Source organism: Procambarus clarkii, chromosome 35, assembly GCF_040958095.1.
Source record: "Procambarus clarkii isolate CNS0578487 chromosome 35, FALCON_Pclarkii_2.0, whole genome shotgun sequence".
Taxonomy (NCBI): domain Eukaryota; kingdom Metazoa; phylum Arthropoda; class Malacostraca; order Decapoda; family Cambaridae; genus Procambarus; species Procambarus clarkii.
This window is the reverse complement of record NC_091184.1, coordinates 33,687,931-33,709,324: the sequence shown is the minus strand read 5'-3', so window position 1 is coordinate 33,709,324 and position 21,394 is coordinate 33,687,931. Positions and strand designations below refer to the sequence as shown.

General features: G+C 42.8%; 2 protein-coding genes across 4 annotated transcripts in view; one reads left to right on the top strand and one right to left on the bottom strand.

The window, feature by feature from the left end:
* Window positions 1-21,394, bottom strand: part of LOC123768375 (CRISP/Allergen/PR-1) — a 112,255-nt gene that overhangs the window by 64,199 nt on the left and 26,662 nt on the right. The window lies entirely within an intron of this gene.
* Gasp (Chitin binding Peritrophin-A domain-containing protein Gasp) lies at window positions 23-17,583 on the top strand. Of its 3 annotated transcripts, none has more exons than XM_045758832.2 (6): window positions 23-127; window positions 14,338-14,559; window positions 14,845-15,036; window positions 15,279-15,492; window positions 16,368-16,555; window positions 16,998-17,583. In XM_045758832.2, exons 1-5 carry the CDS (start codon window positions 82-84, stop codon window positions 16,543-16,545), a joined length of 852 nt encoding a protein of 283 aa, XP_045614788.2. In that variant the 5' UTR covers window positions 23-81; the 3' UTR covers window positions 16,546-16,555; window positions 16,998-17,583. The 3 variants fall into 3 exon arrangements, with proteins under 3 accessions (XP_045614788.2, XP_045614787.2, XP_045614789.2); XM_045758831.2 differs by lacking the exon at window positions 14,338-14,559 and adding an exon at window positions 13,502-13,735 and having other exon boundaries at window positions 59-127; XM_045758833.2 differs by lacking the exons at window positions 14,338-14,559; window positions 16,368-16,555 and adding an exon at window positions 13,502-13,735 and having other exon boundaries at window positions 59-127.

Below are 21,394 nucleotides of genomic sequence, written 5' to 3'. Positions count from 1 at the left end.
CGAGGAGGGCGGCCGTGGGTGGGTATATAAGGAGGAGCGCGGCGCTGGAGGCCCCATCACAAGTCGCGACACTCCAGCAAGATGAGGACCACAGTGACCCTCCTCCTCCTCGGCGTGGTGGCCACCGGTACGTGCGCTCTCTCCTCACTTGACCAGACTCACCAGAGAAAATATATATACAGTTTGTGCTTGAGAAGCTGCCAAGGAAGATTCTGTGTAGTGTATATGTGTGTGTGTGTCTCTCTAGTGGAGGTGGTCCTTATATGGAACGGTGATGCAGTGACTTGTACATCTAATGTAGCCTAGTGAAAGTTTAACTTATTAGTCTACTTAACATATAGAAGTTTATATATATATATATATATATATATATATATATATATATATATATATATATATATATATATCCAGGATAGTCTGTTTCTCAGCCCCCCTATTACACCCTTTCTCCTTCCCTTCCCTTCCCTTCCTTTCCCTTCTCTCTTCTCCCCATCTTCCTTTCATCTCCCCCAATTTCCACCCCCTCTTCCAGCTCACCCTATCTCCCTATTCTACCCAATCTTTCCTCAATCTCGACTATATAGACATTCCCTTTTATATATATATAGTCATAATCATGCGCGGGTACACGGCGGGAGTAAGTTAACACTCTATGGAAACCACATCCCCGATTTCATTTCAGATTTGACATCACACACGGGTGGAGGTTTGGGTTACACTATTTCTTAATGCATTTATCTCGGGTCTACACTGACCAGCCTATGTCTGTTCCATATGCCAGACCATACAACTCCCTGGATATTTGGGCGAGGCTAGCCATAAGCATCTGTCCTACAACTCTAGAAAACATAGAGGAACTGAAGAGTATTCACCTGAGATTATTAACACATCAAAAGGTGACACTGGGGATGATGTGTGGAACACGAAAGCGCTCTAGCAGTTCCTGACATGTTGTGTGACATGTTGCATTGATATGTATCATGTGTATATAATGCCAATCATGCACTTTGGCATTATATACACACATGTATATATGTAGATACTCCATGGACGCTGCAGTCCGATGTGCCACCCTTAAATTAGTTATTAGTATTTATTTCGCACAGGCATAATCTTCCATCGTGGGTTGACCTATTGTTGGAGTTGACTAGTGAGGTAAATAGGTGTGTGAGTGTGTGTGTGTGTGTGTGTGTGTGTGTGTGTGTGTGTGTATGTGTGTGTGTGTGTGAGTGAGCTGGTGACTTCAACACCCCCGCGGTAGTGATCAGTGAGAAACATTCATACATATTGTAGTAATCTTGGAACCTTTGTATCATCCAACAATTGCTCATTCATACAAGAAGATAGTATTTAACTCATTTAATTTACTAATCTATTTTTTTACATCGAATTGTTTTGTGAATATTTAACTATTTCCACCACATTTCATCCTATAATAACCTCCACTTAATTATATATTAACCTCATTCAAACAACACATTTCTTTCATTGTGCTTTTTTTCAGTATGGTACAATTGTGTTTTCAGTGCCAAATTACCGAGGAATCGAAAATAATTTTTTTAACAGGACAGAGAACGAGGACCAAGAATATGCAACAAAGAATATGAATATTCAACAAGAATATTCATGTTCCTTGCTCCGTTGACATATTTGTTTATTAATGAAAATTTTATATAAATTTAAGAAATCTTGAATTTTGTGTCTAGTACATGAATATTAATGTATAACTAACTTGTTCTAACTATACACCAAATTCTAATATATAATACTATTAATATATGATAAAAAGCTGATTTGTAACAACACAATATACTAAGATTATGATAACTGTGTTCACAGTGTGGTCTGCTACATACAAAAGTCTAACTCATAAATATAACTATGCTCTAAGTATACAAAAATTGAGAGTTGTTGTTGTTAAAGATTCGCTACTTGGAACAAAGTTCAAAGTAGCATGGGCTATGGTGAGCCCGTAAGAAAGAGCAAAATTGAGAGGAAATACCTAAACTTGAACCATCATACGCTGAAGATGGGCTGCTTTAAGTGTATGCGGAAATGCATACACTTAAATATTTATATATATTATATACTTAAAAATTTATATATACATAAATATATATTTATACATATATGTATGTATATACAGAAAATACAAAGAGTGTGTTAAGAACAGAACTGTTTCCTGGGGTTTACTTAAATCTAATCTTGGGTGCATTGTTTCAGCCTTATCTTCTTGTACTTGTACCTCCATCCCTTCTTACCCCCCTCCACCTCCCCCACTCATCCCATCCCCCCTACCTATCCCCCCACCAATCTCCTTCCCTCCCTCACTTTCTTGTTATTCTTAAGCACCTGTTTACCTGCCTATCATTGTGTCTACCACCTGCCCTCCCCCTCCTCCCTCATTCCTTAGCTTATCGACTTATCCCCCCCCCCCCAGCCTGCCCTCCCTCATCCCACTATCCCACCAGTCGACCCCTTCCCTTAACTGGTTTTCGTGTTGTTGAAAGTGAAAGGTTGTCCTACCGCCTCCTCCCACTCTCACCGTCACCAGCTTCCCCCTAGCCCCTCATCCCTTCCTCTAGCCCCTCTCCCAGACCCCACCCGTCCCTCTAGCCGCCCCTCTCTGTGCCCCCTACCCTTCCACTAGCCCCTCTCTCTAGTCTCCCTCGCCGTATCTCTGGCGGTAGACTCTACGCTGGGGCCGCACCCAAAGAAAACGCAACACCACATTACTTTTTCTGCTCTAAGCTCATTGTTAGCATTGTTAGAGTGTTGTAATTACTTCGTGTGTGTTACTACAGTGTTGTGGTTACTTCGTGTGTGTGTTACTGGTGTGTTGCCTCTATAATTCCGTTAATTGCTGTTAGACATGATAACCACCTACATATTTCTCAGGGGAATTGACAGGACAAAGACAAACTCTTCAGCACGGGAGGGACACGAACAAGGGGACACAGGTGGAAACTTAGTACCCAGATGAACCACAGAGACGTTAGAAAGAACTTTTTCAGTGTCAGAGTAGTTAATAAATGGAATGCACTAGGAAGTGATGTGGTGGAGGCTGAATCCATACACATTTTCAAATGTAGATATGATAGAGCCCAGTAGGCTCAGGAACCTGTACACCAGTTGATTGACGGTTGAGAGGCGGAACCTCGCTGTGGTGTGTTTTGTGTGGATAGTTGGTTGGTGTGTGGTGGTCGGTAGTGATTGATTGATCAAGATTAAGCTACCCGAAAGGTGGCACGGGCATGAATAGCCCGGAAGTATGTTTCTGCGCATTATAAAGTTGATGATGTGGCAAGAGCGAGGCTTGCGACCTCAGTACGATCGTCTTAGTCAACCAAGTATTTTGTTCCATACACTCGCGAATGTGTGTGTGTGTGGGGGGAGGCAGGGGGGTAGGGGGAGAAGCTTGTTCATATACATACATGCGTCAGCCCCCTGTCCCCATATATGCGTCGCTGAGCTATACATGCGCCAACGCCTGCGCACGTGTCTGTGTCTGCCCCTTATTCACCTCTTGCCACTGTAGGCTTTCTCCACACGCTATCTAAGACTTTCACGAGGTTCACGCCTCCTATGTCCCACGCCAGTGAGCAAAATTAATCATTAGCTTTCTATCAGGATCAGATATAATCTAGACAGTAAATTCACTGGCCGCATTACAGAGGTGACCTCATTACGCAAGTGACTGCACTCTCGCTACACTGACCACTCGATCAATTGTAACACCGTGATCCACCAAGATCCCGATGGTGGATCAGCCTCGCCAAGGAGCAGCGAGAGTTTATCATGATCTAGAAGTTTGGTCTCGCTCTCTATGAGCTGTGTAGGGTCAGTTATGTGGATGGGTGGAGGGTCGGTGGATGGGTGGTGGGTCGGTGGATGGGTGGAGGGCCGGTGGATGGGTGGAGAGTCAGTGGATGAAAAAAAGGAAATAAGAACATTGTTAAACCGATGTATAGGAAGAACACAACTCATGGATCAAGAGACAAACATGATGATAACATATTTGTCCAAGCAGGCAAACAGGTGAAGGAGAAGTGTGACCTTAAGGCGCACAAACACACTCAGGGTGAATGATAAAACAAGCCTTCCCGCCCCTCTTCCTCCGTGCAGTCTCTTGTGAATTTTACGAACAGTCCCGTTTCTCTCTCAGGTAGTGAAAGTGATGGTGGTGGGGCAGGGAGGTGGGTGATGGTGGTGGGTGGGCAGGGAGGTGGGTGATGGTGGTGGGGCAGGGAGGTGGGTGACGGTGGTGGGTGGGCAGGGAGGTGGGTGACGGTAGTGGGCAGGCTAGAAACTGGTATGCCCGAGGTGGTAATTAACACTGCCCAACCTGGGTAGGGGCAGGGCATCTCTGGGCATTAGCGTCCTGGGGCAGACACCCAGGACAGACTGAACACCACACCAGCCCTCGGGGCGCCCATCTCTGTGTATCCAGCCCTCAGCGGTGTCGGGCTCTGATGAACCAACGATGAAATCAACGGAAACGATAGAAATCTGTCCGTGTGATTTGGAGAAAAACTGTTTTCTTAGACAATACACCGAGTGGGACTTGGAGCGCGGCGGTCAGTGATGCAAGGGTGGAGCGCAGCGCCGCTCCTGACTCACTCTAAAGTCGTTTCTGCCTTAGTCTCTCCAGACGTGAGAGAAGCCCACAGAAGGTGCAAAAGATCCATCTTATACTAGCACCCATTTATGCTAGCACCCATTTATGCTAGCACCCATTTATGCTAGCACCCATTTATGCTAGCATCCATTTATGCTAGCACCCATTTATGCTAGCACCCATTTATGCTAGCACCCATTTATGAAAGAACTTCTTTATGCAGGTAGGTACAGAAGCAGACTACTTCTGACTCCTGTTACAGGCTGAGAAATTTCCTTTCCCATATCTGATGGCAAACTTAGTTTCCCCTGGAACACGGCCCGCTAACTGATTAACAACCAGGTATCCATTTACTACTGGGTAAAGAGGGGTCGAACAGTCAAGGACTGGCGCTCTATTAATCTTTATTGGCTAAGACTCCACCACAAACCAAGTCCTTCTTGAGGCGTTATCCTGACTCCAGCGGGAGTTTCTAAACTCTTTTATGCTTGCATCCATTTGTGTGGTTTCGTCGCTTCGTCTGTCGTTGCTACATGATGTCGCTCCGTAGTCGTCCCTCCATGCGTCAGTCCGTAGTCGTCCCTCTATGCGTCACTCCGTAGTCGTCCCTCTATGCGTCAGTCCGTAGTCGTCCCTCCATGCGTCAGTCCGTAGTCGTCCCTCTATGCGTCACTCCGTAGCCGTCATTCCATGCGTCGGTCCGTCTGTTGTTAATCCATGTGCGACGAATGGAGGAGCGACTAAGAAGGCGGACGTGTTTTCCCCCCGCCATCCTCCCCCACAGTAATACAAGAGATACTAAGTGGCAGTTCTGTGAGTGGTGGAAAGCTTGGCTTCCGCAGGCGGCCTGGATCCCTGCAGTAGCTACCGCCGCCATTCCTACTCTCCACCACGGCATATCATCCTATCTTCCACCCAATACACAGGCAGAGGCAGGGCCCAAAGAGCCAAAGCTCAATCACCGCAAGCACAACTAGGTGAGTACACACACTCTCTCTCTCTCTTTCCCTAATTATGCTAAAAAGATAATTTTTAATGCACGCAATTTGCAAGAGTTTCACGGTCGAATTTCTCCTGGCGTCATGTTGCCGGTATGATGAACGACACCTGGTGTCACGCACGCACGTGCACACACACACACACACACACACACACACACACACACACACACACACACACACACACACACACACACACACACACAGCCCAGCCCAGTAGGGCTCAGGAATCTGTACACCAGTTGACTGATAGTTGAGAGGCGGGCCCAAAGAGCCAAAGCTCAACCCCCGCAAGCACAACTAGGTGAGTACACACACACACACACACACACACACACACACACACACACACACACACACACACACACACACACACACACACACACACACACACATACACACACACACTGCGTCGCATGCAATACGAGGAAAGGCTGAAGAAAGTGAAACAAACAATGCAAGAGAGAAAAAAAACAAAAGAGAGAGTGAGAAGAAATGATAAACATACAACACTTTCGGGAATAGAAAATAGGAAATGTTGACAATGAATTTCAATAGAGCTCATGAAGCCACGAGTAGAAGCCCGAGAAACTCATGACCTATAGAGATACGAGAGAGTATTTGTTAACACAAGAGGAGTAGGTAGATAGACAGAATCAACCAAACTAACAGACGGTAGAAGCCGCCTACATAAAAAGTAGATACGATAGGGGTACATTTATACCGAGTACCGTTACATTAGGCTACCAGCAGCTGGAAAGGCGGAGTCCAAGAACTGATGCACGACCCTGTAGGCCCAAACTGGCAAGTGTACACACACACACACACACACACACACACACACACACACACACACACACACACACACACACACACACACACACACACACACACACACTACCCACTATCTCACACTATTGCAGACATATTTCTCCCACAATCGCCACTGAGGTAAAGAAGTGGACGCGATCCGTTTCGTCAACCAGAAAAAGTAGAAGGAAAAAAAATATTTAGAAAATAGACTCCAATCAAAATAAGAGTCACGTCGTGAGCAGTCACTCCACGGCCGCGACGGGAATATATATATATATACCGTTTATTTATTTTACCGGTGGATCTGTTGTAAGACTTGAGGCTGTTGTGTAGGCGGTGGGGGCTGTTGTGTACCAATGGTAGCGGCTGTTGTGTACCAATGGCAGCGGCTGTTGTGTACCAATGGTAGCGGCTGTTGTGTACCAATGGTAGCGGCTGGTGTCTACCAATGGCAGCGGCTGTTGTGTACCAATGGTAGCGGCTGTTGTGTACCAATGGCAGCGGCTGTTGTGTACCAATGGTAGCGGCTGGTGTCTACCAATGGCAGCGCCTGTTGTGTACCAATGGTAGCGGCTGGTGTCTACCAATGGCAGCGGCTGTTGTGTACCAATGGTAGCGGCTGGTGTCTACCAATGGCAGCGGCTGTTGTGTACCAATGGTAGCGGCTGGTGTCTACCAATGGCAGCGGCTGTTGTGTACCAATGGTAGCGGCTGGTGTCTACCAATGGCAGCGGCTGTTGTGTACCAATGGTAGCGGCTGGTGTCTACCAATGGCAGCGGCTGTTGTGTACCAATGGTAGCGGCTGGTGTCTACCAATGGCAGCGGCTGTTGTGTACCAATGGTAGCATGGGTCCAGTGCCGACCTCACACGGGTCCCACGACCACAACAGCCTGGGTTAGTCTACAAAAGGTCATCTAAGAAAATAAAAGAATGACGCTGATAAATCTTAACACATCAATGGGTGTTTATCTATGACGTCACGTGGAAAAATGCCTTCAGTGATGGTTCTGAGGTCAAGACGGTTTATAGAAACCTGTAATTTAATATAATTTATATTTCTTTCTTGATACTAACACACACAAAATGCAGGAAACCTATTTTTTAGCAAAGATATTTACCGTAAAGTTAGAATGGAAAACGTATTTGAGCACGCGGGCTTCCTATGTTGACTTGAGTGTGTGAAACTAGTGCGACGAACCCTTCAAACCATCAAAGTCTGCAAAGCCCAGAGTTTTAGTATTCCTGTCCAATGGCCTGTTACCGCCTCTCCACGTCCAATACACAGTACTGTGTGTGTGTGTGTGTGTGTGTGTGTGTGTGTGTGTGTGTGTGTGTGTGTGTGTGTGTGTGTGTGTGTGTGTGTGTGTGTGTGTGTGTGACCTCGTAACCCCCCACACTACGCCAACACGTCCCCGCGCCCCTCACAGTGTGTGCGTTAAGCTGTCACACAATATAATTTTCCCGGAATGTACGTTGTGTTTACTTACACGCAGAGAGCGGGACGGTGTTGGGGGTGGTAATGCCACCTTGCTTCACCAGACAGCGCCCGTCACGTCCACAGGTAAAGCAACAATCCCAGGGCTGTACTTTCACCTTCACGCTGATTAAACTGTTTAGAAGTAAGTTTAGCCGATCGGTCAGACTTTCACTGGTCATGGCTTGCCTCTGACGATGAGAGATAACCCAAATGTCTTGCGAGTCGGACATGGGTGTGTGAAAGCTACCGTGTTCTCCCTTCTGATGTAAACAACTATACCGCTCCTCCAAGATGTAAACACCACCACGTGCTCCAAGGTGTAAACACCACCACGTGCTTCTGCATTTCACCGTGCATGTGTTCTCGAGTGAAAACAGTGGCACACCTAGACGCCCACAATACCTCGTGCCGCTCTCATTCCCACCACATGCTCTCGTCCCCTCAAGCCTCCCAACAAGTAAACAGAACACCTGGAGCACACGACAAGTGGTTCATTGACCAGAGAGGCGCGTGGAAGCCGCCATATTGTGGACCCCGATACACCTCCCACAGACAACCACCACCACACATCCTCAACTCTTCGCTGACTACTGCACATGATACACTGGACTGGACACTACACTGCTAAGTTGATGTGATGCTATAGTCTTGATGTAAGGGTCCGAGAAGGGGGTGAGAGAGGAGGCTGTGAGTGAGGGGCCGACACACACTCTCTCCCTTCCAGGCTGGTCAAGGGTAGAGGAGAAAACTCTGGTGGCCGAGGTGTTGTTACACCCCCCCTAGTGGGCCTCCGCCACGCCCAACTGGTGGTGGTCCTGCCGCTGCTCTGGTGTGGTGCTCTTGCTGCTCTGGTGTGGTGCTCTTGCTGCTCTGGTGGTGGTGGTGGTGCCGCTGCTCTGGTGGTGGTGGTGGTGCCGCTGCTCTGGTGGTGGTGGTGGTGCCGCTGCTCTGGTGGTGGTGGTGGTGCCGCTGCTCTGGTGGTGGTGGTGGTGCCGCTGCTCTGGTGGTGGTGGTGGTGGTGGTGGTGGTGGTGGTGCCGCTGCTCTGGTGGTGGTGGTGGTGCTGCTGCTCTTGACGTATGTTGCCCATATCCCTCATGCTACAACATTTACTGAGGATGACGGGCCGACGCCCCTGATGCAGGTCCAGGGAGCTTGGCCAGCTCATTCTCCGTCTCGTATCTACTGATTGAGAATATTCGGTCGCTTATTTGTAGATAAAATTCGAAGAAGACTTGTAAAGTGACAGAAGGCATGAGGAGGAGGAGAAAGAGATACACTCAAAAGACACTCAATGCTGGTCCAGTCACTCTGCAAATGTTTCCCTCGCAGACTTTCTATCGCGAGTACAAATAGAGGGCTCATACTCAGTCTGGAGGCCCTCGAGGGGCTCACACTCAGTCTGGGTGGCCCCCAAGGGGCTCACACGCAGTCTAGAGGACAAGAGAGCTCACGCTCCAAGCCCAATGAGGCTATCATCCGTGTAGAGACATGATTTGGTTTCCCATTATTGATGGTATCAGATATATCAAGGTCCCCAGTAGCCGTCCTACAGACTACCAGGATATGACCAAAAAATTAGAATCAGTGCTGTCACTGATGACGAGAAAACATTTGAAGAGGTCAAATGTTACATATATATATATATTGGCCTCCCTAATTCCAGGCTTGGATGTTCCTTACATCTCTTGGAAAACATCCTATACCCCGGTGATTCATTAGTCACAAAACCCGCCGTTTTCATAGACCTACGAATATAATCTTGTTATATAAGCTGTGCAAGATCAATTTAAGTCAGATTAGGCTATGCTAGGCTATGTGCAGTTAGGGCTAAGTTTCAGTGAGAAAAAACACCGTTTTATTTTCTGATGTCAACAGAAATAGCTGTTATGTATTTCTTTCTATCTAAAATACATCTAAAACACATATTTGAACTATTTGAACTAACACATATTTATGAACTACGCACGAACGCTCTTCGTCACAGTCGAGTTAATTCACGCGAATTTGATTCGTGAAATAATTTTTTCCTTTCCGTTTACGGAAGAGAAAGTCAGGCTTCATAGTTTCCTGGCAGCTTTCGCCTGTCGGGCTCCAGACATAACGACAGCTCTGGGATAATTAGGAAATTGAGCCATTACCCATAAGGGAATGGGGGGGGGGGAGGTTTTTTTCTTTGTTTAAATACGTGTAACATCACTGAGAGATGGAGCTGCTGCCTGGGGCTTTCGTTTCGGGTTCTTTTCACCGTGATATTGGTCCGGATATATATGTGTTGTCGACAATATGTACCAGTGCACGAGAGAGTTCAACAAGGCTCTCCCGGGTGCTGCATATCGTCTTCTTCGAGGCTTATGGGTCCCTACACTCATCCAGAGGTGGTACCCCCGTTTAAAATGTCATTTATAAAAAAAAAATGACCAACATTTTATATTTAAATATGCTAGGGGCAGGATGGAGAATGGACACTATCTGGGAAAAACACAACACCGTCTCCAGAGTAATTACAGACACGACTAACAAACTCTTACCAAACACAGGTACAGTGAACGCATTAGTTAAAGGGCCTAAATGCCAGGATACAATGTTATATGGGTACAGGTACATGGGTAAACTAATCTAATTACACACCAGGCAAACCAAAAATAAACTACACTATTCGAAACAAAATGAGTTACATTCTCTTGCAACCAATTAGTCTAGCGTCCAATAATCGATTGATAGATGAAGATTAAGCCACCCCAAGAGATGGCACGGGCATGAATAGCCCGTAAGTCCAATAATCTTTACGTGGCCACACACATATGTAGCTTTAGTGACTCACGAGAAAGTGTAACGCTTTCCCTGGTACGGTCCACGTCCTAAACTATAATCCGAGAGGCATATATTAAGATCTAGTACAGTACACGTTAAGGGTCAGATATAAATCATATATAGAGTGTTAAGAGCGCTTCCTCAAAGGAATATAGAGCGCGCTGCAGCTCTCTTCTTGGTGTGTGTATATATATATATATATATATATATATATATATATATATATATATATATATATATATATATATACACATACATACACACATATTGTTTACTTTAGCTCTCTGGACCACATTCAGAACGAAATTATACTTACGGATGGTCATTAAACAGTTGTGGTGGGCTTAATAACCCTCCACAAGCTGACTGGCATTAAGCCCAACCGCTTCCTGTCCTCTCACTGCGATACTCTTTGAGGAAAATCATTGCAGATTATACCATGTGTTTTCTATGTAAGAGGAGAGGGTATATCCATCATTTATTTTCCAACACTAGCTTTTGTCAATTTTACCATAGGTTGAGAATACAAAATTTCCTATCAATCAACATATAGGATCCTTAGCTAGTGAAGCGTGCGTACAGAACTTTAAGAGAAATAACACCGCGCTCACCTTAGAAATTAGCGCCGTTACAACGACATACTTCGCAACCGTTTATCAGATGATTAACGAAGAAAGTGCACCGGATCCCGTGGGATTGGCTTCCACCTCGCCTGGTGTCTCCGCAAAAACTTGAATTCAAGGTGGGGGCCGCCCGCTCCCAAGACCGGCCTGGCGAGGAAGTCACACCTTGTAAGCTGCTGCCATTTGTTGGCCTCCATCGCTCTCGCAAAAACAAAAATGCTTGGAATTTAAGACAACTTTTCCTCTCTGCTCTAAGGGCCAAGGCAACAGGGCGAACTGATGGCACTAAGGGGGCGTTGACCGTGTTCACTGGCACTTCCTGTCAAGAATGTTTATGTGTGGTTTTGATGCTTTTTCTTTGGGCAAAATGTTAATATATATATATATATATTATATATATATATATATATATATATATATATATATATATATATATATATATATATATATATATATATATATATATATATATAGCGGTTCCATGGATTTATAGCACAATGGCTGCAAAAAGCATATATTATTCTCTGTCCTACATTGTGGCTTGTTGAGCTTGCAACTGTTGATCCTGGTTCGTGTTACATCTGACCTTTTTTTTTGTAGAAATTGTCTAGATAACATCCTCCAAATTGTTCATTATTTTAAAAGTTTCAGTAGGTGATTATGTGCTCACAGCTGCTTTCACTCCACGGAGAACACAAGTGATAAAGATAAAGCTGCTTCTTTATCTAATGCTGTGATTCCACCACATCCTTTAGTCTTGACTTATCAGTGCTTCCTCTTTAAAGTTTTTCAATAATTTTTAAGTATTTACCTAGTACGTATAGTATTATAACTTCTAAGCCATATTATATTAGATTCCAACTATGTTTAACGATATACTAATCTATCTGCACATTGTTTCAGCCATATTACATGTCACCTACTGTTATATCTTCCAGTATGTCCAATCCCCTTACCACTTTATACTTAATATAACTAGAGAAAGCTGTTGAACGATTATAATATCTGTTTAACCTGTCCTAAATTTACAATTAATTATTTAGAAATTTTCACATTGAAATATCAATATGCTTCACTTGTTACGTAACTCCTCCTGCAAGCAGGAAATCATAACGAAACTATAACGGGTTCAAATATGCCTCTGGAGGAGAGAGTCCACTATGACGATCGCCTTTTGTTTATCCTCGCGATTGTGGTGTTGGTATTCGACACCTTATAATGGTATCAGAAATCTTGAGGGCGCAGCAAAATGAACACACACATATTTCAGGGTCGCGTCCCATATTAGACATTAACCTCCGTCCATAAGCTCGAGGGAGTCACACGAGGCTATTACCTGCCGGCCGGCACGCCCTAAATGGCCCCACAGGGAAAATTCATGCCATTTTTAGTTTTTTTTTATTATTTTCGATTCGTAAATCATTTTAGTGTGAGGATGTAAACATCTTGCCCTAAATTAACCTTAACACAAGCTGTAAATAGTTTTGATATAAAAAGTAGCCTAAACATTTACAACAAAAGTTTTAAAAGCAGAGTTCTACGCAAGTATTATCAAACACTAACCAACTAATGTACTATGATCTAACAAACGACCTATGCTTACGACTCCTAATAACCAAACAAATCAATGAGAATTGTTCTCTATTCAAACAGCTAATGTTTACTCTATTTTCTTCGCTGCTATATTAATTGTACTTCCATCAATAAATATTTTAACATTAGTACTGTTCTCTGCTGATACCACATAAATTTCATCAATAATAACTTCTTTTTTGCTTTGTGCTTCTTCCTTAATATTAACGTAAGTGGCATGTAGATCGTGCTATGTTCCAGTATGTAATTGACATTTCTTAGTGTGCTGCAGCTCAAAGTTCCAATTATAGTTTGGTTTCACCATCGTGCCAACATTCATGGCAATCCTTGCAGCTTTCAGCTATCGACGTCAATTCTGCATGGCATTATTTAATGTTTTCCTTTCAGATTTGTCAGCGCATGCTCCTAAATAAGCTTTTAAATGTAAATTGTATCCAGCCTGAACTTTGTTGAAGTGATCGATGCGCTTCTACCCTGCCTTGTCAACCTCTTAGAGTGTGGTATGCATGTTTCTTTATTAACCTGTATTCCTCCTCCCATCCTCGGCCCGCTCCGCACCTACAGGAGCCCAGGAGTCCTCCGTTGACCCTGGCGGCAGTGGCAACTGGCAGTGTCCGGACGAGTTCGGTTTCTACCCCCACGCCGTCTCCTGCGACAAGTACTACTCTTGCGACGCAGGCGTCGCTACGCTCAAGACTTGCGGCAACGGGCTCGCCTTCGACGCCTCCGACAAAGAGTTCCTGCGTGAAAACTGCGACTACAGACACAACGTTGACTGTGGTGATCGGCTGGAGTTGGGTACGCCCATGTACACGACCATACACACACGCCCACACCCTGGCATAGATGGACCATTGGCTTTAGGAAGACTCACGGTTTATGGCACAAACTTATTGGCACTTTTCCAACTTAAAACTGAACTTTCACGTCTTATTTTTATTATGGGTATCGGTGACATTGACAGGACAGAAGTGCACACCTGTACTTAACATGAATTACTTAGTAATCGGGACTAGAGTTTAGTGAACACGGGATACCGGTGTCCATCTCTGGGGTTTCCACCCCATGTACCTTCTGGCACATTTTTCTATGCTTGCGGCACGATGGGATATCTTTGTATATTACAAGGTTAACGGTGATGGTGGGTTCTACAAACTACTTTTTCCCCCTAATTAAGTCATGTTTAATGAATATGTGAGGATGCATTTTTAATTAATCAGCTTAATTCTAAGTATATACCAACATCCTCACATACGCAATAAACATAGTACACAGGAAACAGAACATCGCAGACCACAGCAGCAGAGGCAACAGGTGCTCCTACTTACTCTTATCCATAAAACATCTACCTCTACCCACCAACTGTTACTAATGCTGGTGAGGGTTGTGGGTATGCGCAGGACTGGCACAGGAGTCGGACTTCGCGTACGAGGACTTCAATTGTCCCAAAGAAAATGGATTTTACCCCCACGCCACCCAGTGTGACGCCTACTGGAGCTGCGAGGAAGGTGTCCCGGAACTGCGTCTCTGTGGAAACGGCCTCGCCTTCGAGATCAGAAACGACACCCGCGAGAACTGCAACTACCTCTTTACTGTGGACTGCACTGATCGACCAGAGCTGGGTAGGACGACGGCGCCTAGCCACACGTCACGCCTCTCGTCCTCATGCCCAGTCACTTATATACTTATGTGTCCTCTGCATGACCTTATCTGATATCTTTCCCTGGGTGGGGTTCTACAATGCATGATGTGCCCACCAATTATACAATTTGCACACAAACTCAAACACAAGTTACTGTTGTAATGTGATTGGTATAATTATTGAAATATCTGGAAATAGTGGATAATCAAGGCTGTTCCTCTTAATGTTACTATAACCACTCACTTGTCGCTCCTACCCGTCACAGAGCCCGCCATCTCCACACCTCACTGCCCCAACCTCTACGGCATCTTCCCGGATCCTGATGACTGTGCTGTCTTCTGGTCCTGCTGGGACGGTGAGGCCTCCAGGTACGCCTGCACTCCTGGTCTCGCCTACGACAGAAAGTCCCGCGTATGTAACTGGATGGACAACATCCCCGAGTGCAAGGCCCAGAGAGGTGAGTGCCAGTCTTGACGCACAAGTGACCATAACTTCAAGTTTTTGTTTATATCTCAGTGTCAGTAGCTCCGTAGCCGTGCAACTCATCAAAGTATCATTATATATTATAAGCTCCTTATCTGGATGCAAAGCTGCTATCTTTTGCGCAAAATATTAAATTGTTCATCGTATACAGATTCAGATGCCTTTACGTTATCATTTCCATCATCTCCTTTCTTATTTACTCCCTTCCCCTTGCAGCTGCCATGCAGCAGGATTTCGTGTGCCCAGCTGCTGGAGAATTAACAGCCACTGGTGGCTTCTCTCGCCACCCTCACCCTGAGGACTGCCGACAGTACTTCGTCTGCCTCGACGGCGTCGCCCGCGAGTATGGCTGTCCCATCGGCACAGTCTTCCAGATCGGTAACCAGGACGGCTTCGGCCAGTGTACCGACCCCGAGGATGTTCCCGGATGGTAAGTTCATCATCCACATGTATTGATACGTGTGTTTGTGTATGCGCATGCAATATTCCTTTTCATGTTAATAATCATTTCAGTCTGACAAGTTTGTGTTTGTCCTTATACTATACTATATGTAGGAATATAGAAGCGTTCTCTACTAAAGGTTCACCACCTGACGGTAACAAGTGTCTGGTTCTGGATGGTTCTACAGTCTTAACGTTTCTCTCTGTCCCCTGTCACTTCCACCAGAGTAACTGCATGGGCTTGGATCATCCAGATACAGTACCACTTTTCACTAAAAACCAACATTTTGGCTACTACAGTACTCAAATTTTGTATAGAAGAGTCCTACTGATCTTTCAACAAACTACTATTATATTTCATTCATACCATAAGTCATCAGGTCATGGTTTTTGACAAAGCAATGTTTTTCTCGGTTTTCTTACTTTCAAGTGTTCCTTTTGCATGTAGCTGAAGTTAACTTTGTGTGATTTACAGCCAGACAATTAACAGAGTCTAATATTAAATTGTCATGCAGCAGTTCCTTATACATCATGAAGCATAGCACTCGCTTCCTGCATGGGGACCATTCACTTATAAACTCTGCCCACAAAAATCTTCTCTGGTGGACCTTCTTGATGACCACATGTGACTTCCCTCCCCTCCATCCCCGACCCTCCTACACCTGCGGGCACTATGAGGCTCTGACGAAGTCTTTAACCATGTTGTGTACAACACTGGTTATAGATTTAGACCTGGATGAGCGCTTGTTTCCTGAGGGAGAGGAAAGGAATAGGGTTGCTATGTGAGCATTTACCTGGCCACTCTGGTGGACCACTCTCCTTTAATAAGGCCGTCAGCCTAACCCCCGACTATGACTTCCTTAGCGACGACTACTACGGCGATCTGGACCTGGCCGGCCTCCGGAAGAGTCAGCTCCTCCTGGGCAACCTTGGCCTGCAGGACGGAGGTAGCGCCGCCAATGTCCACCGCCCTCGTCGCCCAGTTGCTGCCGCCCCGGCCGCCCCAGCTGAGGCGCAAACAGACGCCGCGCTCCAGGCCTAAGTGACAACAGGTGCGGCCTACTTCACCACTCTTCCGTCAGCCACGCCGGCTGCAGAGACTTTGCCCTTGACTCAAATTTTGAAAATATCCCCGACCGGGACTTTTTCTTTATGGCCAATAGCTCGGCCATCTAATTTTCCATGTACTTAACGGCATTAGATCATTCAAAATCCATATATTACTCCAATTCTTCTCTAAGATCTTTGTCTCTGGTCGTTTGTATAGATGCAACTTGCATGAATATAATCTTCATTCTTATTAATTTTAAGTCTTGCTCTTCATAATTACTAGAATAGAGCCCAGTCTCTAACGGTGCACTGACAGATTTTTTTCAATAACTGAACAAATTTAATATTAAATGATAATTTGCTAATCTAATGACAGTATAATCTAGTTAACTTTCTCATCTGAGATTCTAATGCTCGTCTCCTCTCTCTCTTTGCCCCCAACAGCGAAGACTACTATGGCGACTTAGATCTGAGAACTCTCCGCGGTCTTGGCTTGTAAAAGGGTAATTTCAAAAAATTATTAAGACAGGCATGAACTCCATGTTTTCTTTATCTGAATGTCTGACACCGTCCATTTTCTTTGCAGACAACATATTCTCCGTTATGTTTTACAAAGAAAAAAGGTTCAGACGTCTTTAAAGGCTTCGCGATTCACAGATTCACACGTATTCATCCTATACTGCCTTCTAATCTTCTTGTTTTCTCCCCTGATATATAATAAAATTCATTCCCCCGATATACGTTCAGTCCCCACAACACCTCCCCCCCCCACATACCATTCACATTTCCTTACTAGTCAGGCTTGTCTTATTTTGTACTTGTCAACAAGATCATGACAAGAGAGCGTTCAGTATTAAGTCTTACCGTCCCTGACTATACACAATTTTGTATACAATTATCAAACACAAGATGCCTGTTCGCATTATATTTTATACCGTGTATTCCGTAAGCCGTGTATGGCTTGTGTCTGTTGTATATTGTTAAGTTGTACAATACTATTAAGTATTTTGTAAATAAAATATTGCCAGAACTGTTGTATTTCCATCCACCATAAGACAAGATGTATTACTAGATCAGAAACTGTCCTAGACTGTAAATTGATAAGAGAAAATGCTGAACCCTGGTCTATTAAATGGCTAACAAATATAAATCAAATGAGTAGTTTTAAATTGGCTTGGCGTTAGATCTTTCAACTGTAGAAGGGAAAATACAACCCATTTCCCATAAGGTATATCTGGCCAAATGATGAAGACGTTGATCCAGTGGTGAAATGAAAACTTAATAGTACTTAAGGATGTTTTGCCTGCTGGAAGAAACAAGAAGCCTATAATAATTGCTTTCTTAATAATCAACAAGTCTATTCGGTGGAAATTTTTCCACCGAGTGCACTTGCAAAAAATATATAAATATAAGAACAATTTCGTTCTGTACCATAAAACATGTTGCATTCATATAAAAAAGGAAAAATCTATTGATTCAAGTCTGCCTCATGATAAACCCAAGAACTGTTGACGCCTGTCATGTAAAATAGTCGCTTCAAAAACCCAATAAGAGGTACACTGTAGGATGTGTTACATGTAAGTTAGGTAAGCTGCTCAGTAATATATGACCTGGGTACCGGGTCAACCAAAGTGCACCATCTAGTTTATATATATATATATTTACTTATATATATATAACTCTCCTCACCCCAAGCGAATATAAGCATTAGCAGAGCATGCAAAATTGTCTTTAAAAATGTAAGTGTCTTGCGAAACGCTTCTAGGCGTCAGACTAAATAAAGCGTGAAAATGAACTTTGGAGGGTTAATTTTTCGACTACCCTCGACCGTTAAGAAACACATAAGAAATATTGAGAAGATTCGTGTTAGAATCATTAATCTTACCCTTTCGGTCATATTCAACAACATAAGTTTACAAGAAAGACTGCTACTAATATATATATATATATATATATATATATATATATATATATATATATATATATATATATATATATATATATATATATCAACAATTCATTTTAATTTGTTCATTTGGTCAAGTAAGTTACAACGGTGATAATCTAGTTGTCATCTTCATAGCACGTCTCATTTTGACGTATACTCAACCTAAGGCCAAAAATTATCGTACAAGAAAATGGCAGCGATTCACGAAATTGACATACGGTCCCGTTTTCTGTTTGTGGACCCTCTGGTTGGTTAGGATAAGGGCACTTTGGTACCGCAGTTTCTTGAGTGTGGGAACGCTCGTGAGGACGGGCTAGATGGTTAGTATACATATACGTATACAGTGTATTTTTAGTCTATCAAATTTATAAAGCCATAATCCTAAGCAAATACAAGTCAGGGGGGTAGAAATAGCCTAAGCTACTCTATCCCTTTGAGATGTATTTCTTTTTATCTCAATAAACATACTTGAAACATACTTCAAGTATACCCTACTTGAATACAAGTCAGGTTCTATTTAAACCGAATTACTGCAGTTCTGTTGCCAAACCTGCAGTACCACTATTGATATTAAAGCTTCAAATCTACATAGTCGGCTCGAAGTCGAGGGTCTCAAGTACAATCCCTGCGGCACGACACTAAATATTTAATATATATATTGCCATTTATATATTGCTATTTAAATAGCAATAATATATTACTATTTAAACATGCATATTTTAAACCTATATTGTTTGCAGATGAGACTGCTATCTACTCTGACCCCAACCCACTCATATTAAATAATGTTATAAACAATGAGTTAAAAAAAAGTGTTAGTGGATATCAACCAACAAACTCACACTAAACAGAAAAGATCTACTACATCTTATTTGGAAGCAAATCAACAAATGCAATTCAGCTTCAGATAGATAATGTAAACATTAGCAATAAAAATTATGGAAAGTCCCTGGCCAATATTTAGACAAGAGACTCAACTTCAGCACCCACATACAACACATAACTAAAAAGGTTTCTAAAGCAGTTGGTATACTCTCTAAGATCAGGTATTGTGTACCCTACTCTGCTCTCCTCTCGCTATTATGCACTTATCTATCCCTATCTTACTTATGATACCTGTGCTTGGGGTGATGAAGCCCATCATCACCCAGCAAAAATCTGCTATCAGGACAATAACAAACTCTGCTTTCAGACAACACTCAGCTCCCCTGTTTAAATCCCTAAACATACATTTACTCCATACATTCTCTTGTGTCAAATACATTTACAAAACCCTTTTCTTAAGTGCAAACCCTGTTCTGAAACTATTCCTGGACAGATGTAATAGAACACATACTCACCACACCAGACATAAATATCTCTTTGATATCCCCAGTCAAGCTTAATCTGTGTAAACACTCTATGCAAATAAAGGGACCTAGTCTATGGAACTCACTCCCTAATGAATTGAAAAGCTGTCTAACTTTTACCTTATTCAAAAATAAAGCCAAAAAGTACCTAATTTCATCTTCATAGTTTTCTACCTAGTGCTACCTAGTTTTCCTAGTTTTCTAGTTTTTCCTAGTGCTACCTAGTTTTCTACCTGTATCTAATGCTACTCAATCCCCCAATATTTGTACCCAAGCCATATTACTTGTAATATGGCTTGGGTACATTGTAATTTTAGATATCATCTGATATCATGGTTATTAAATTGAGTGCATATTCTACTGTATTATTCCTTGAATTGATCTACATATTGTGCTTCAGTGAACCAATATATAACCCTGAAATGTTATCCTAATGTGCCTAGAAATCCTTGTTCATTATTGTGTATTATTCTAATCACATAGGTTGACCTTCCCAACCATGTTAAAGACTGTACCTCTCTCAACCAGTTTAAGATAAAAACTAAACACTACCTAATAAATTCCCTGTAACCTACCTCACTCCTCGATTGTCAACCCATGTCTGTTATTTTCTTTTTTTAATCAACACTGTTTGTCAACCTATTGTATTTGTGCTGCTTTTTCAGTCATGTTCCCCCTTTTTTTTTATCTTGATTTGTATTTGTTCTCAACACTTTTTATTCTTTATGCTCAATTAGTATTAAGTTCTAGATATTAATGTTTTTCTTGCCCGAAACGCATTGCGTAATAGTGGCTTTAGGCATTGTATGTACTAGCTCTATCTATATATCAATCCATTAATGTAACATCACTTGTATGTATATACCTTACCTGAATAAACATATTTATATTTATTTATTTATATTTATATTAGAATATTAGAGGTATTATTCTAATTCTTGTGTCAAAATTTCTTACAATGTACATGTAAACATGTTTAGTCAATTTTACTATAATTAATCTACTTAAAATTATCTGTACCTGTAAAGTAAAGCTGTAAAGTACCTGTAAACATTTTTTTTGTAAATTTACTGTAAATTGTCTAAAAAATTATCTGTTAGTTTAAGGACTTGCCCGAAACGCTATACGTGCTAGTGGCTTTACAAGAATGTAAAATCAACTTAATTTCTATGTTCTCTGTTAACCCCAATGTACCTTTTTGTATATAAATAAATAAATAAAATAAATAAATAAATATGGACAACGTTTCTTTTCACTTGCATCTCTGTTCACCTAGCAGTAATAGCTACATGGAAAATAGGCAGCTGTTGTGGGTTGTTCCTAGACAATATTATTATTTCGCTTAGTTGTGCTAGAATTCTGTACAATAATGCAAGAATTCTTGTATATATAAATAAATATATATAAAATAAAGTTACTTTCGGCTATTCACATTCTCATTAGTCTCACACACCACGTGGCGAAATTCACATTTTCTTTAGTGAGTAGACACTAAAAGAAAACGTATGCTGCCTACAGGTAGACTCATTGTTACTTGCGTTGTG

Excerpts from the sequence above, each read along its gene's own strand:
- Gasp (XM_045758831.2), top strand. The coding sequence starts at position 82 with ATGAGGACCACAGTGACCCTCCTCCTCCTCGGCGTGGTGGCCACCG. Across the intron at positions 13,736-14,844 it reads TGGTGATCGGCTGGAGTTGG|AGCCCGCCATCTCCACACCT; the intron begins GTACGCCCATGT and ends TACCCGTCACAG. Across the intron at positions 15,037-15,278 it reads CGAGTGCAAGGCCCAGAGAG|CTGCCATGCAGCAGGATTTC; the intron begins GTGAGTGCCAGT and ends TTCCCCTTGCAG.